At 37.5% G+C, this 18,220-nt stretch overlaps 1 protein-coding gene across 2 annotated transcripts in view; it reads left to right on the forward strand.

Annotated features, from left to right (window-relative positions):
• The window catches only part of MED13 (mediator complex subunit 13), a 122,301-nt gene extending 107,073 nt beyond the window's left edge, over positions 1-15,228 (forward strand). The window contains exons 25-30 of one of the 2 annotated variants that reach the window (XM_012445468.3): positions 350-508; positions 616-801; positions 3,225-3,373; positions 5,634-5,807; positions 10,512-10,612; positions 11,253-15,228. In XM_012445468.3, coding sequence (XP_012300891.1) covers positions 350-508; positions 616-801; positions 3,225-3,373; positions 5,634-5,807; positions 10,512-10,612; positions 11,253-11,385 — 902 coding nt within the window. In that variant the 3' untranslated portion in view covers positions 11,386-15,228. Of the gene's footprint in view, positions 1-349; positions 509-615; positions 802-2,874; positions 2,970-3,224; positions 3,374-5,633; positions 5,808-10,511; positions 10,613-11,252 lie in introns of those variants that run through there. The other variant, XR_010343345.1, reaches the window with a different exon arrangement.
• The last annotated feature ends 2,992 nt before the right edge of the window (positions 15,229-18,220 follow it).

Here is an 18,220-nt window from a genome sequence, read left to right on the forward strand (position 1 = left end):
TTTTTTAACTTTAATATCACTCTTGCTGCTGTTCTTGTCTTCTGTTTTTTCCATTTTCTGATTGTTATTTAACTCATCCTCTGTTGAGCAGATACTAATTGAAGGTGGTGTATCCTAAAATTAGGGGGATAAAGGATGTTGAGTAGCATCAGCAGTAAGAATTTCAACTTGATGATGACTCCTGTTTGAGGAATACACTAATTTAAAATTTATTAACTTTTTATGTTTTAACTTTAACTTGGTTCTGCAAGGATGTTAATAATGCTGTTACCTTTCAAAGACTAAACTCATTAAAAAAATAATAATACTGTTACTTTGATTTTTGTTTTTTTACTGTTGATACCCACAGATTGGAGCTGTTTGCTGAGTCGTCGAAATTTGCAGTCTCTAAGTAAAAGGCTCAAAGACATGTGTAGAATGTGTGGTATATCTGCTGCAGACTCCCCTAGCATTCTCAGTGCTTGCTTGGTGGCAATGGAGCCCCAAGGCTCTTTCGTTATTATGCCAGGTTAGCTATCTTTAGTTTATATCAGATTTAATTCTTCATGCAGTTAAGTTTTTAAGTATTACATAAAATTTATTCCTCATTTATTAAAAAAAGTCTTTCATTTTCAGATTCTGTGTCAACTGGTTCTGTATTTGGAAGAAGCACTACTCTAAACATGCAGACATCTCAGCTAAATACCCCACAGGATACATCATGTACTCATATACTTGTGTTTCCTACTTCTGCTTCTGTGCAAGTAGCTTCAGCTACTTATACCACTGAAAATTTGGATTTAGCTTTCAATCCCAACAATGGTAGGTAATTTGTTCCATTTTGGTAGTCTGAAGAATACCCCCCAAATTAAATTCATGTCCAATACCCTGAAACCTGTAAATGTTACCTTATTTTACCAAAAAATGACTTTGCAGATGTGATAAGTTAAGGATCTTGAGATGGAGAGATTATCCTGGATTATGCATGTGGGCCCTTAATGCAATAACATGTACTCTTATAAGAAGGAGGCAGAAGGAGATTTGACTACATAGAAGAGGGGAAAGCCATGTGATGGAAACAGAGGGAGACAGAGTCAAAGGGAGAAGATGCTATGCTGCTGACTTTGAAGATGGAGAAAGAGCCCATGAGCCAAAGAATATAGTTCCAGACTCTGGAAAAGACAAGGAAACAGATTATCCCCTCAAGCCTCCAGAGGAGTTCAGCCTTGCCGACATCTTGATTTCAGTCCAATGAAACTGATTGCAGACTTCTGGCCTCCAGAACTGTAAGAGAATAAATGTGTGTTGTTTTTAAGCCAACAGTTTGTGGTAACTTATTAAAGCAGCAGCAGGAAACTAATACAACCATTCTTTCACCTTGTGAGTATCAGAACTGGTGCTATGAATTATCTCATAAATCTTTACTTTAAAAAATTTTTTTTGAGACAGAATCTCACTCACTCTGTCTCCCAGGCTGGAGTGCAGTGGTACGATCTCAGCTCACTGCAACGTCCGCCTCTTGGGTTCAAGCGATGCTCGTGCCTCAGCTTCTTGAGTAACTTTGATTATAGGCACATGCCACAATGTCTGGCTAATTTTTGTATTTTTGGTAGAGATGTGGTTTCACCATGTTGGCCAGGCTGGTCTCAAACTCCTGACCTCAAATGGTCTACCCACTTTGGCCTCCCAAAGTGCTGGGACTATAGGCATGAGCTACCATTCCCAGACATCTTTACTTATTTTAAAAGGCAATAGACGGCTGGGTGCAGTGGCTCACGCCTGTAATCCCAGCACTTTGGGAGGCTGAGGCAGGCAGATCAACGGAGTTCGAGACCAGCTGGCCAACATGGAGAAACTCCATCTCTACTAAAAATACAAAATTAGCCAGGTGTGGTGGTGCATGCCTATAATCTCAGCTACTCGGGAGGCTGAGGCAGGAGAATCACTTGAACCCGGGAGGCAGAGGTTTTGTTGAACCGAGATCACACCTTTGCACTCCAGCCTGGGCAATAATAAACTACCAAAGTAGGGATGTAGCTTTTCCAGTTGAATTTATAGATTGCATTATAGTAGAAGAGAAAATAAATAAGATTTTATTGTTACTCTGAGCTACGTTTAAAAATCTCATATCTCTAAAGTCACAAGTATGGCTACTATGCTGTCTTGTTTTAGTGTGTTATATAATAACTCGAATACTTTACTTAAAGAACATGGTATTATTCATAAATACAGTAATCCTCCTTATCTTTGGTTTAGCTTTACATGGTTTCAATTACCCATGGTATAGTACAATAAGACACTTTGAAAGAGAGAGACCACATTCACATACCTTTTATTATATTACCTTGCTGTAATTGTTCTATTCTTGTTATTAATCTCTTACTGTACTTGATTTATAAATGAAACTCCATCATACGTGTTTATGTAAAGGAAAAACCAGTATATAGAATTTGGTACTATCTTTGGTTTCAGGAATCTATGGGGGCATGGGGGTGGGTCCTGGGACATATCCTCTGTGGATAAGGGGGAATACTCTAGTCCCACTTTAAACACATTTTCATTTCCTACGTACCATGTTTGCTTTGTATTAGTTTCCTATTGCTGCTCTAACAAAGTACTACACATTTAGTGGCTTAAAACAGTACCCATTTATTTTATCTTACAGTTCTGGAAGTCAGAAGTCCAAAATCAGTCTCACTGGGCCAAAGTCAGAATGTCAGCAGGATTGATTCCTTTCTGGAGGCTCTAAGGGAAAATGTTTCCTTGCCTTTGCCAGCTTCTACAGGCCACCTGCATTCCTTGGCTCATGGTCCCTTCTTCCATCTTGGATGCCAGCAGTATGGTGTCATCACATCTCCTTCACTGACTCTAACCCTACTGCCTCCCTCTTATTAGGACCCCTGTGATTACATTGGACCCACCCGGATAATCCAGAATAATCTCCCCATCTCAAGATCCTTAGCTTGATCACATCTGCAAAGTCCTTTATGGTAACATATTCTTAGATTCCTGGGATTAGGATGTGGACATCTTTGGGGGGCCATTATTCAGACTACCACATGCTTGTTTATGCATAATTATTTATATGGCTTTTAGCACAATACTTGGCACATGGTAGACACTCAGTAAATGTTGGTTAAATTAACCCATTTTGGTTAAAATTTCATTTATTTTGATCCTTTCCTGTGAATGATCATAGGATATGGAAAATGTAATTTTAAATTTCTTTTCTTTCTCCTGTTTAGATGGAGCAGATGGAATGGGTATCTTTGATTTGTTAGACACAGGAGATGATCTTGACCCTGATATCATTAATATCCTTCCTGCTTCTCCAACTGGTTCTCCAGTACATTCTCCAGGATCTCATTACCCCCATGGAGGTGATGTGGGCAAGGTAACTATGTTATAAAAGTTTAGTTTTTCTGGGCCGGGCACAGTGGCTCACACCTGTAATCCCAGCATTTTGCGGGGCTAAGGCAAGAACATCACGAGGTCAGGAATTCAAGACCATCCTGGCCAATATGGTGAAACCCCGTCTCTACTAAAAAGATAAATTAGCCGGGCGTGGTGGCACACACCTTGTATAGTCCCAGCCACTCGGGAGGCTGAGGCAGGAGAATCACTTGAACCCAGGAAGCAGAGGATGCAGTGAGCCAGGATCACACCACTACACTCCAGCCTGGGCAACAGAGTGAGAGTCTGTCTCAAAAAAAGAAAAAGAAAATTTAGTTTTTCTAAATGCCATTCCTTAACTTAGTAATAGATTTAATATATGAAATGCAATACTATTTTTCCTTGGAAATTAGCAAGAGGTGAGGTTAATTAACAGTACATTCATGCATTTCTATGTCATCAGTACTTTGAATTGCACGTTTTATTTTTATTTTTATTTATTATTTTTTTTCTAAGACGGGGTTTCACCATGTTGGTCAGGCTGGTCTTGAACTCCTGACCTCAGGTGATCTGCCTGCCTTGGCCTCCAAAGTGCTTGGATTACAGGCGTGAGCCACCACGCCCGGCTGAATTGCACATTTTTAAGAGAGTCTCTAAGGCTCTGCTTTCCCTGAATCCGTATTTTCTAGATCATTTGGCATTAATCCTTTTTGTAGTTTTTGTGGCTGTTCACCATAGCTTTTTACTCAGATATAGGATCACAGTATCTTTAAGAATCACTATATATAACTCTAAGAGCGGCCATTCATGTCAGGGTTGTGACAAGGAATATAATAAAAACATTAATTTTCTCATAACACCAGATAAAACATTGACCATCCACTCCCTCTTTTTATCGTTAGCAGTTATGAAAGCGGGCTGTTTTGTCTATTTGAAGTAAAAACTAATTGGGCTTCAGTGAATAACACATCTCTATTTGAAATTATATATACTGATTATTTGATTATTATAGTATGCATAGGTTTAAAATTTACCCTTGTAAAGTAGGGAAGGATCTTTGTCCAATCTTATTTTGCATCCCTTCCTCCTTTTTGTAACTGCAAAGAAATTAGATTATTGAAAGACATACATATATTTCTTTCAATCGCTCAGTAGTATCAGTAATCCCACCACCTTGATAAAACCATTTTTACTTTTTTTTTTTTTATTTTGAGATAGAGTCTCACGCTATCACCCAGGCTGGAGTGCAATGGCGCAATCTCGGCTCACTGCAACCTCCGCCTCCCAGGGTCATGTGATTCTCTTGCCACAGCCTCCTGAGTAGCTGGGATTACAGGCAGACACCACTAGACCTGGCTGATTTTTTGTATTTTTAGTTGAGACAGGGTTTCACCATGTTGGCCAGACTGGTCTCAAACTCCTGATCTTGTGATCTGCCCACCTCAGCCTCCCAAAGTGTTAAGATTACAGGTGTGAGCCACTGCACCCGGCTCCATTTTTACTTTAAAGCAAATTATCTTCCTTCCACATATATTTATATTGCAGTTCTCAATAAGTATAATCAGCTTTTTAATATTGCATTTCTGCTATGCCATAATTTATGTCCTTTCCAAAATATTGGACATTTAAGTGTTTTTTTCTGTTATAATGATGTAATGAACATTTTCCTGCATATTATTTTTCTTTTATCTATTTCCTTAAATACCGAGAAATACATTGACTAATCCAAAGGATATGAATGTGATTTAGTAGTTATCCCTTCGTGTGACCATAATGTTTTTCACAACACTATTAACTGCATTTTATAGATAGTGCTAGATTAGCAAAGCTAAATTGAATCCACCTTTTGGATTGGGGTGTGGTTTTCAGGACTTAGTTAGAGGAATATTAGCAAATAAGTTAGAAATGTTATTAAACATTTTGTATTTTTTACTCACCTATGAAGGTTTACACACTTTCACATGAGCTTAGCATAATAATACAGACTTGTTAAACAGTTGGCATATTCATTTAATGCAATTCTTAAAATGTGTTATATTAATGCTCTAATTTTAATACTCCTAAGTGCATAGAAATTGATTTTTTTTCTACCCTTCAGTATTTTGTTAAACTGATGTCATAAGATAATGAGACTGATTGCCATAAGCCATTCTGTGTTTATATCTTGTTTCAGCTATATATATATATATCTAGATATAGAGATTTAAATATATATCTATATTCAGAATGAACTAATACACTTTTAATTTTGTCTTTTTAAGGGTCAGAGTACTGATCGGCTACTTTCAACAGAAGCTCATGATGAAGTACCTAATATTCTTCAGCAACCATTGGCCCTTGGTTACTTTGTATCAACTGCCAAAGCAGGTCCATTACCTAACTGGTTCTGGTCAGCATGTCCTCAAGCACAATATCAGTGTCCCCTTTTTCTTAAGGTATTGCCATTTCTGTCCCAGTTCTTAAATAATTCTGATTGACAGCTTAAGTCCTGAGAAATATAGAAGTGGCTTTTTGAAGTCTTATAGCTTATCTGAATTCTTAAATGCATTGCCATATGTGACTCTCTAAACAAGATCACAAAGAGAAGTATCTAATTATGAAACTAAGCCGGGCACAGTGGCTCACACCTGTAATCCCAGCACTTTGGGAGGCCTAGGCAGGTGGATTACCTGAGGTCAGGAGTTCAAGACCAGCCTGGCCAACATGGCAAAACCTCGTCTCTACTAAAAATACAAAAATGAGCCAGGTGTGATGGCAGATGCCTGTAGGCCCAGCTACTGGGGAGACTGAGGCAGGACAATTACTTGAATCTGGGAGGCAGAGGTTGCAGTGAACCGAGGTCATGCCACTTCACTCCAGCCTGGATGACAGAGTCTGAGACTCCGTCTCAAAAAAAATAAAGAACTAGTTTTTAAATTTACATTTTTAGAACTTCATTCTTAAGTTAAACTCCTATGACCCTTGTCGTTAGTGTAGATTGAGTATCCTTTATTCGAAATGCTTGGGACCAGAAGTGTTTTGGCTTTTGGATTTTTTTTTGGATTGGGGTGTTCAGTCTGTGTTTCAACTGCAGGTTTGGAAATTTAGAGCTGAGAGAAACTTTATATTACCTCTAGTCTAACCTTATTTTCTAGGTGAACATATTTAAGTTCAGAAAAACTCACCTGTCCAAAGTCATAAATTGGTAATAGATTCAAGACTGAAACCTGGGTCTTTTAATGATTATTATGTTATTCTTTGAATTACATCATACTGCACTGCTGTTAACGCTGCATTATTTTGAGGATTAAAAGATTTATAATCCTTGTAATAATACTTGATCTTTAGTTCATTTACTACTTAAAAAAGCTTTTCTTGTTTGTGTAGATTGCTGTGTTAAAACTGGTTTTTAAATGCAGCAGTGAGACTCTAAGATTCACAATGATTTATTTTATTACAACAAACTCAGGCTGGGCACAGGGGTTCACACCTATAAACTCAGCACTTTGGGAAGTCGAGGCAGGAGGATCACTTGGGGCCAGAAGTTTGTGATCAGCCTGGACAACATAGCGAAACTTCGTCTCTCTAAAAAATTTTAAATATTAGGCATGGTGGCATGTGCTTGTAGTCCTAGTAACATGAGAAGCTGAGGCAGGAGGGAGGATTGCATGAGCACAAGAGGTTGAGGCTGCAGTGAGCCATGATTATGCCACTGCACTCCAGCTGAGTGACAGGAGACCCTCTCAAAAAAATAAAACCAAATTTGTTAGTAAGCAATATAACGTGAAGTGGAGATAAATCATAAAATGAGATACAGAAGCCCTATACAGAATTTATTTCTGCTGCTAATACTGTTCCAGAATAACAAATTCAGATGTGACTCACTTATTCTTATGTAAACCCAGTAGAAGTTGACTTTTTTTTTTTTTTTTTGAGATGGAGTCTTGCTTTGTTGCCAGGCTGCAATGCAGTGGCACAACCTCCGACTCTCTGGTTCACATGATTCTCCTGCCTCAGCCTCCAGAGTGGCTGGGATTACAGGCACATGCCACCACACCTACCTAATTTTTGTATTTTTAGTAGAGACAGAGTTTCACCATATTGGCCCGGATGGTCTCCATCTCCTGACCTCATGATCCGCCCTGCTCAGCCTCCCAAAGTGTGGGGATTACAGACATGAGCCACTGCACCTGGACAGAATGGACTGTTTTTAATACATAAGTCATGCCAATTTCAGTACTTGCTAACTGGGCTGTACACAGTGGCTCACGCCTGTAATCCCAACACTGTGGGAGGCTGAGGTGGGCAGATCACCTGAGGTTAGGAGTTCTAGACCAGCCTGGCCAACATGGTGAAACCCCATCTCTACTAAAAACACAAAAATTAGCCGGACGTGGTGGGCGCCTGTAGTCGCAGCTACTCGGGAGGCTGAGGCAGGACAATTGCTTGAATGCGGGAGGTTGAGATTGCAGTGAGCTGAGATTGCACTACTGTGCTCCAGCCTGGGTGACAGAGCGAGACTGCATCTCAATCAATACATACATACATATATACATACATCCATACTAACTTATTTTTACTTGTTGGAGTAAAAGTTGGATTGTATGTATGCTTTGATTTCTTAGGGTTATATTTTAGTGGGTACTAGACCGGTAGCTTTCTTGCTATCTTCTAAGCCTGTTGCTATTAAATGTTGATATCTTTGCATCACATCCTATTGACTCAATGACATTTGAGATTAAATAGTGAACTTCCATACCACATTTTTAAAGAATACAACATCTGATGATCTGAATTGATTATTAATGAGATAATTTTTTTTTTTCTTTTCTTTTTTTTTTTTTTTGAGACAGAGTTTTGCTCTTGTCACCCAGGCTGGAGTGCAATGGCATCATCTTGGCTCACTGCAACCTCCACCTCCCGGGTTCAAGCAATTCTCCTGCCTCAGCCTCCTGAGTAGCTGCGACTACAGGCACCCACCACACCTGACTAATTTTTGGGTTTTTAGTAGAGATGGGGTTTTGCCAGGTTGGCCAGGCTATTCTCAAACTCCAGACCTCAGGTGATCCACCTACCTCAGCCTCCCAAAGTGCTGGGATTACAGGCATGGGCCACTGTGCCTGGCTGATGAGATAATATTTTTACAGGATGTCAAGTAATAGTTTTGTCATATGTTATTTCTTTCCCTTCCAATAGATGTGCAGTGGTCTATAACAATCTCATTGTAAGAACATATTCTCAAGAGATTTTCTGTATACTAGTAGTCCTTGGTGTCTCCACAAAACAAAGGGTTCTTTGGTCCTTTGGGAGGGTCCTTCACGTGCTCTCTGTCCTCTTTTCTAGTCATAATACATGTATGTACACTAAAGTCTCTGAAAAACAGAGGTAAATAAGATAGTTTACCTAGCATTTTCCAAACTTAATACACAAGGAAAGGATTATTTAACACCTGTTAATAGTTCATTACCTCAGTGTTTCAGGAAACACAACTTTACAAAGTAAAGTCCAAGGGACTATCTAGAGCCTTTCCTACTCAGTATTTGCCGAAAGGATAGTAAAAAGCGGGCGCTTACCCTTAGGTACATTGTAACAAGATTAGAACTTCTGGTTATAAACTACTAGGTAAGGCATAATTTACCATAATTTTTGTTCACTTTTTTTCATATATCCCATTTTAGTTTTATACTGTAGGCAGTAAAGCCACCTGGTTTTTTCTCTTTGCTTGGAAATATAATGGGTTGTTAACTAGATTCCTTTTTATCATAGAGTACTGGTACTAATTACATTTTAAAATTTTGTAGTGATTTGCAGTGTGAGACTTGCTTAAAACTCCATAAATCAAGAGTTTATAGCTACTTCAAACATAGACATTTTTGGTTATATTGATGATTATACTACACGAGTTTCTACATATATTGCATTTGCAGAGGAGAGTGCACCTAAATACAGAATAGTACCTTTTACAGTGTATAGAATGAGATCTACCAGGTTACTGCAGTGAGCATCACCATTGTTTTGTCATGACTTTTTAATACTGTTATATATATTGACTTATAAACAAAATGATTTTATTTAATTGGAGTGTGAAGTAGCTCATTTCTTTCTCCCACTATTCATTGCCATACCTAAATGAGTGTGCCAGTTTTTACTAACCCTCTATTATGAAATTGAGTGGACAAAGAAGGCATCTGTGCATTCTACTACTTAGAGTGTTAACAGTTCAACCAAAGACAACTTTGTTTAAGGTTTATTGTGCTGTAAACAAACTATTTGCTTATGCTTATTCCTGTTACTTTTTTCAGTGCTAGACTCAGGTATGTCTGCATAGTCATAAAGGGTGTCATATAACTTAGGGACGGACTTCTCAGGTTTAGCTACTCAGTTTAGTGCCTCCTTAAACATTTACTTTGCACATCTAGGCAAATTAGACTTAGCAGATAATTAGAATTTTTTTTAAGGATTATTGTATGGTCTCAAAAACAGTAAAGCTAAAGAAAAGGAAAAAGGAAGATTCAAAATAAGTTTTACACTTAAAAATCACTTCTGGCTAGGTGCAATGGCTCATGCCTGTAATCCCAGCACTTTGGGAGGCTGAGGCGGTAGGATTGTTTGAGGCCAGGAATTCAAGACTAGCCTAGTCAACAGAACAAGAACCTGTCCCTACTTAAATAAAAAAAAATCACTTCTTGGCTGGGCGCTGTGGCTCATGCCTGTAATCCCAGCACTTTGGGAGGCTGAGGCGGGTGGATCACAAGGTCAAGAGGATCGAAACCATCCTGGCCAACATGGTGAAACCCCGTCTGTACTAAAAAAAAAAAATGAGCTGGGTGTGGTGGCGTGCACCTGTAGTCCCAGCTACTCAGGAGGCTGAGGCAGGAGAATTGCTTGAACCCTTGTGGTGGAGATTGCAGTGAGCCAAGATCTTGCCACTGCACTCCAGCCTGGCAACAGAGCGAGACTCTGTCTCAAAAAAAAAAAAAAAATCACTTCTGTAATGATTTAGTTAGAGAGAACAAGCATTTTTATAGTGGTTTTCATTTATAACATAGGACTAAAATGTACTTAATCATTTTAGAAGATATATTGGGAGAATAAGGTAAAACTAAATAGCAGATTCTTTTCTGTTTGGCTGACCGATTGATTACCTGTTACCTTCTTAGGCCTCTTTGCACCTCCACGTGCCTTCAGTGCAATCTGACGAGCTGCTTCACAGTAAACACTCCCACCCACTTGACTCAAATCAGACTTCAGATGTCCTCAGGTACAGCTCTTTTACCATTAACGGTTTGTCACTGAAACTTTAAAGGAATATAATGTTGATTCTTACCTATTTTTCTCATTTTTGGCAAGAATTTATAGTTGTGTACCAATGGATATCTAGATATGCACTGCTTTTCTAACATGAGTAATCTACTTTTGAGAATAATTTTTATGGAAATTGCTTATCTGTCACCCCAAGGACTCTCTGTTCCATACTTTGCACTCTTTTTTAAGATGACTTTGAGTCATAAATGCCATAATAGAAAACCGCTGGCTGGGCACAGTGGCTCACGCCTGTAATCCCAGCACTTTGGGAGGCCGAGGTGGGTGGATCATCTGAGGTTGGGAGTTCAAGACCAGCCTGACCAGCATGGAGAAACCCCATCTCTACTTAAAAAAAAAAAGTGCAAAATGAGCCGGGCATGGTGGCACATGCCTGTAATCCCAGGTACTTGGAAGGCTGAGGCAGAAAAATCGCTTGACCCCGGGAGGTGGAGGTTATAGTGAGCCGAGACTACACTATTGCACTCCAGCTTGGGCAACAAGAGTGAAACTGTCTAAAAAGAAAAAAAAAAGAAAACTGCTTCCACAATCGACGTTGGAGATAAATACATGACTTACACAGTTTATTTACTTTTCAGGTTTGTTTTGGAACAGTACAATGCACTCTCCTGGCTAACCTGTGACCCTGCAATCCAGGACAGACGCTCATGTCTCCCAATTCATTTTGTGGTGCTGAATCAGTTATATAACTTTATTATGAATATGCTGTGATCTTCATTTGATGGACCTGTGCAAGAAAAGAACAAGGAAAAATGGATATTTCGCTGCAGGATTAAGTTACAGTTATTTTCTCAGTGAAAGTCATTTGTGATGGGGCCTAATTCTTATTACTTCAACAAATATTGTTTTGACTTGGGGGGAGGGACTGTAACCCTGCTATTTTTCATTGACTCTACTGAACTCTTTAGGATGATGACCGATCATACAAAACGTATTATAACATTTTCGTAGCAAAATTAACCTTTTTTTTTCCAGTCACAGTATTTGTGAAAAGTAATGAGCCATAGTACCCAGTCATGTTAAATGAATATTAAAAGCATGGAGAGGAAACATGAGGAACAATGAATTTCAACATATGGCTTCAGAACATGAAGATGTTCTTGTATCGGATTATAGTATCTAGTATTCAAAAATGCCTGCATCTCTTCTCTTATTTATTGTAAGTTTTTAAATGTATAAATTGTCTTATATTTCTTAACCTCTTTTATAAAAATTTTCCTAGAAGGTTTATACTGCCTTCTTGCTTTAAAGCAATTGGTCTAAAATATATGTAATCGTCTTAATTAAAAAGTTACAGTAGGGTTGCTTTTAGAGTATTATTTTTTTGTAAGGGGGTGGGTGGGACAGTAAATTTGTATTGTCTCGATGTACAGTTTAATGGGGATAGAGGGGGAATAATGTCCATACCATTGTGTGTGGAGGATTTACAGCTAAGCTGTAGTTGCAGAGTACATGTACAGTAATGAAGTTCACTGTGTTTATAAATTGAAAAGGTACCAGGTCTTACAGCATTTTATATATCACATCTTTACAGAATAACATGATGGCAATATACACGTGGTATTGTTAGGTGGTTTAACTTAGAATAAAATGAGAATTCTTCAGTTATATTTTGTACTATGGTTTAGGGCTATGACTAATATTTCAGGCCATTTCCAGTGAAAGAAACTTAGTTTTACAAGAAAAACATTTGCTACTGAATGCTTAAACTAATTTTGGTGTTTAATGTTACATGCTTAAATTTTTTTCAGTTTTAACAGTGGCACATTTAGGCATGGTAATATTATTAATTAAGAAATTTATCTTCATGGTCTGCTATAAGGTTGAAATTTAGCCCAGCTCTAGGCATTTAACAAATTATTTTACAAGCGATCACTCTTGATTGTTTAACTTTTTTTTTAATTAAAAATTGGGAATGTATGTGAGAGTATGCATATGTATGGGTGTGTGTGTGTGCGCAATCAAACTGTGGTGTAAATAGATTCTCAGTGAATTCTGGTATTCAGACTCTATTCCACTAGTGAAAGAACCATTTTCTAAACTCCCTTGCCTTTTTTATTTATTTAATTTTCTTGGTTTGGAGATGTCAGTCCCAAACACCAGAGTCTGTACTTTTCTATAACACAGCTCAGATTAAAGTAGTGCATATGTCAAGGAGGTTCTCACCTCCCTAAAGAAGGGACTTGAATTTTAGGGACTTTAATTGACCCCTCCTTCAATACAACTTTCCCCCTTCTTGTTTGCACATGCCAAGATAACTGCTTTTATGCAGGCTTTACCCCCTTGAAAAATCCTTTCTACAGTGCTGCTCACAAAAGAGCCCAAGTTCGCCTCCTACCTGCATTGCTGACTTGAATTCACAGTCGCCGAGTCTACCTATCTTTCTTGGAAGCAGTCTAGCAAAATTCTTATTTGTACGTTCACTAATTATCACAAGGACAAAATCAGTTGTATTTACAAAACTCTAATTCAGTGTTTTGTTTTTTTTTTTAACTGAAACTTGTTTTGTGAATACTCTATGCTTAGAATTAAATATAACTTTCTTATGAACAATTTAACTTCTTCAGATTGTGTATATGAAAACATTAGCAAGTCTTGTTTTTTCTATGAAGCAAACAATTGACAAAGGTTTTCAATCATTTCTTCAAAATTATAATGCAATCCCAATGGTCAGCATATTTTGATATTAAATTTAAAGATCACATCTCTGCATTTGTTTTTAAATTATGCTAACAACATACATTATATTGGTGTGTTTTCTTTTGTACTTTCTTTAAAAAAAACTTATCTGAGATTTGAAGGAAAAGATGCTTATTTGGAATTTCCATAAAAAGTATCCTTTTTATATACTTAATAGTGACTTTACAAAATAAAAGCTATATTCTCAGTTATTTAAAATCACTAACCTGTGGTAACCACACCTCAGTTTGAAAGTAGATTTAAAATTATTCCCTGACAGATTATTTAATATGGAGCCATAAGGAGGGAACCCAGTATACAATTCTTTTTTATTTGGGAATCAGGGAGTACTGCCCAAATATACAGGATTTATTGATAAGATTTTTTTTCTTCCCTTCATCTATCCATTCACACTCAATAGAAAGTTATTAAATAACCATTAGAAAAGTTCAATAGACTTATTTGAGAAATTAAACCTCTTGTGCAGGATGGATTTAACTTAGTAATGTACCATCACAGACAAGTATGGGTAGTTTTCTTTAAATAGGTAAGCAAAATATTATACTTTATAGCAGTGGATTACCAACACCTTGACTTCTTTGTTACAGTGCTAACATCTTTGTTTTGTGCAGTTATTCATTATTATTAAGCTGGGTGGAAGTTCAGTATTTCAGCATTTAAAAAAGATTAGTTATATAATGTCTGCTTCCAGCCAGTGAGAAACATCTAGCCATACCTTTCTTATGCAAGCCATTCAGTTATCAGGACTGTGAATTAACACTGTATGAATAAATTTCTGTACACCTTATTGTTTGGCCAGAGGCCACCAAGTGTACTTATATGTAATCCTTAAATTTTAAAGTAGCTGTAATTTTTAAATATTTCTAAACTTTTCTTAAACCACTAAAATTAAGCTCTTACTACTTAGTCAACTATCCTCAGCTGTATTCGTACTCAATTGTCAGTATGGCACAGATTACTGTATTAAAATATTCTCCTTTCGTCTTCATATTTACCTTCTGAGGTAATTTTTTAACTTAATGTGTTACTACAAAGATTTGCAGATCTTTAATCAAGCACTATGTTAATACTGTAATATCAGAATACTATGTTGCATTATTTAAAATGTTCAAATTGAATAGATTAAAAAGTTTTTAAATGCTATTGCATCATATAATTTGCTCTTCATCCACTATGGCATTGCATATCAATCAGTTAATACACTTAATGTTGCATGAGTGATATTTTGGTCTGGGTTTCCTCTTAAGATTTTAGTTTGTCTGAATTAAGGGAAAATGTTTTTAATATACATTCTTATTTTGTCCCACTCCTTCAAAAATGAGCTGGAAATCTTTTTGGGTTTTTTTTTTTTTTTTTTTTTTGGTGTTTTAATGGGCCCAGAACTGTGGTTTAAATTTTTATATATGTATTTTCTTTTTTGTGGAGTATAAATTTAAAACTGGATTTGGGACCTAAAATACTCCTCAGGTTGATGTATTCATGAAGTTTTAAACTAGCTTTAGTTTTCAAAGTAAACTGGATATGTGGACCTTAAAGTTATTGAGTTTGAGCTGCAAATTGTAACGTCATTACTGGACATGTCAGCATCAACCCTCTCAAAATAGCTTGGTCACTTTATGAAGGGGCGTTTTAAAGTTGTTGTTTAGCAGTGACATTTAATATGGTCCAATTGCTTTTCTTTTTAACGTGACAAAAAGAGAATAAGGAACAAACACTATTGCTGCCGAATGCCATAACACTGAGTTGTACAAATTGTGATTGAGGAAATGAAAAGGTTTATACTTTTTAAAAAAAAAAAACAAAACAAAAACAAAAAACAAAACTTCAAATGGAATAAATTATTCATGAAGCCTTCATTGTTGTGTCTTATTCTGTTGAAAATATTTCCATTTTAAATTTGTACAAAAATTAGTAGCAATATTTTTGTGTTATTATAAATGGAAAAAGACAGCCTAGAAACTGATTAAAGGTATTTTAATTTCTCTGAAGTATTTTATTTTAAAAAGGATTTTAATCACATATCAATGTACACTATGTAGGATAATTGTATATTTATATACCTAGCAATTTCTTGTAGGCTGGCCAGTTAGCTATTGTCTAGTCCAAACATTTCAAATATTTAAAGCTTAGCTGTGTCCTATTTTTATTTGATCATAAGAATGTTTAGAAGTGAGTAATCCTTCAAAAATAGCTCTGCCCATGTTCTGTAAACACACATTTGAAATATTTGTTGCCAGGCATGAGGGCTCACAGTAATTCCCAGCACATTGGGAGGCCAAGGCAGGCAGATCACCTGAGGTCGGGAGTTCAAGACCAGCCTGACCAACACAGAGGAACCCCGTCTCTACTAAAAATACAAAATTAGCTGCGAGTGGTGGTGTATGCCTATAATCCCAGCTACTCATGAGGCTGAGGCAGGAGAATCACTTGAACCTGGGAGGTGGAGGTTGCAGTGAGCTGAGGTCGCAGTATTGCATTCTAGCCTGGGCAACAAGAGTAAAACTCCATCTCAAAATAAATAAGTAAAAATAAAATATTTTTGTCCAGACTTAAGCCATGAAAGGACATACATCAAAATTACTGTGACCTTTTTGAAATAGTTTTTCCTGCAAAAATTTTTAAAATTATCCTTTAAAAGTTATATGTTGTTAGACACTAGCATGCCATACCATTGGTTGGGTGCTGACTACAAGGTGGCGTCTATTCTGGCAGTGAAAGCATTGTTGGGGCCAAAATGTTTAAAAAAAAAAAGTTGTATGTTGTTTCCTCAGTTATTTTCTGTCTCACAGATCTTTAATTAAGCACTATTATATTACCTCTGATTTATTTCTACCTTTTTTTTTTTGCTATAGTCTCACATATATAAAAAAAGCTATGCAAATCAAGCTTCTTTTTTTTTAAAGTGAGTATTCACTTGCACAACTACACAGATGAATATTTTTATTTTAAACTTCAAAATCTATGAAAGTTTAGGAAATGGGAAAAAAAAAACATAATTCAGCTACAGCCACAATGGAGCACCAATATGTATTAGTACATTGATGATTTTGGTACATTTGAAAATTTGGAATACCAAACGATCATATCTCACTGCAGCCTTGAACTCCTAGGCTCAAGCAATCCTCCTGCCTCAGCCTCTTGAGTAGCTGGGACATGCCACCATGCCTGGCTAATTTTTAAGTTTTTTATAGAGATGGGATCTCGCTATGCCTGAGCTGATCTCAAACTCGTGGCCTCAAGCCATCCTCTCACCTTGGCTTCCCAAAGCGTTGAGATTACAGGCCTGAGCTGCCAAACCTGGCTAAATCTGTCTTGAATGTATTCCTGAAGTGTCTATTCTGTTATTCTGCTTTTGCCAACATCTTCCTGTCTACTGTAGGGGAATTATCAATCCTGGATTGAAGATTAAGAACCTTTACTCTTAGAGTACTACAGCTATAATCAGAAATTTTGCTTGAGGTTAATAGAAACTGATACTGTTAGAGCTGGGTTTGTTTTGTCTTTTCTCTCTAGAGCAACCCAACAGAACTGTCAAGAATGACCTTCTGTAAAGCCTAAAGGCTAGGCCGGGCACAGTGACTCACACCTGTAATCCCAGCACTTTGGAAGGGTGAGGCAGGCAGATCATCTGAGGTTGGGAGTTCGAGACCATCTTGACCAATATGGTGAAACCCCGTATTTACTAAAAATACAAAAATTAGCCAGGCTGTGTTGGCATGTGCCTGTAACCCTAACTACTGGGAGGCTGAGAATCACTTGAACCCGGGAGGCAGAGGTTGCAGTGAGCCGAGATTGTGCCACTGCACTCCAGCCTGGGCAACAGGGGGAGACCCTGTCTCAAAAACAAAAAAAAAGTTTAAAGGCTGATGCTTTAAAGACTTCCTTATTTTGCTACTACCTACTACAGAGAAAAAAAAAATCTAAGTGATAAATTCAGATTATGCCATGTGTCCAAGCCACATAATGTCTTACAGACTTGGATTCAGAATGCCTGAGTTTAAGTCTTGGTTTTGTCATTTCTTTTTGTTCAGAGCTTATCTTATCACTAAAACCAACAATCTTCTTCTACAAAAACGACTTGGTCCCTAGAGAACAACCATTTGTCCCTTGTCACTGCACAGCACTACCATCTATCATGTTGTGCCATAAACTTCCTTGTAACCATTCATCAAAAACTATGAGTTTTGTGTATTGACTATCAATATGTTCATTTCTATTTCTGCTCTCCTAGTCTTCATCTAAATTAACATTATCCATTGCGACATAATGTATTAGATAAAACTACCTTATCTGAGTGGACCATTGCAATATACAGGTACTCCTATCTGATTTCTGCACTCACTGTGGTCCTTGGTAGCTGAAAACCTTTAGTGGCTGCTGCTTGCTCTGAAGATGAATACAGACTCAAAATGGGCCTCTCTCTGTTTTCCTCCTTGGCTTTTTAGTCATTTGAGTTCCTTGAAAGCCGCATGGGTATTTTTTGCCTTAAAGCCTCCACCTGATTTCCATCCATATACACCCTTGCTTCAGATCAGGCTCCCTTATTAAAACACTCATAATACCCTAGATGGAGCCTTTGTAGTGGTTTTTTTGTTTTTTGTTTTTTGTTTTTTGGTGACGGAGTCTCACTCTGTCACCCAGGCTAGAGTGCAATGGTGTGATCTTGGCTGACTGTAACCTCCACCTCCTGGGTTCAGGTGATTCTTCTGCCCCTGCCTCAGCCTCCCAGGTAGCTGGGACTACAGGTATGTGCCACCATGCCAGCTAATTTTTTGCATTTTTAGTAGAGACAGGGTTTCACGATGTTGGCCAGGATGGTCTCGATCTCTTGACCTCGTGATCTGCC

The sequence above is a fragment of the Aotus nancymaae genome, unplaced genomic scaffold (assembly GCF_030222135.1).
Source record: "Aotus nancymaae isolate 86718 unplaced genomic scaffold, 86718_ANA_hifiasm-v0.15.2.pri h1tg000018l, whole genome shotgun sequence".
Taxonomy (NCBI): domain Eukaryota; kingdom Metazoa; phylum Chordata; class Mammalia; order Primates; family Aotidae; genus Aotus; species Aotus nancymaae.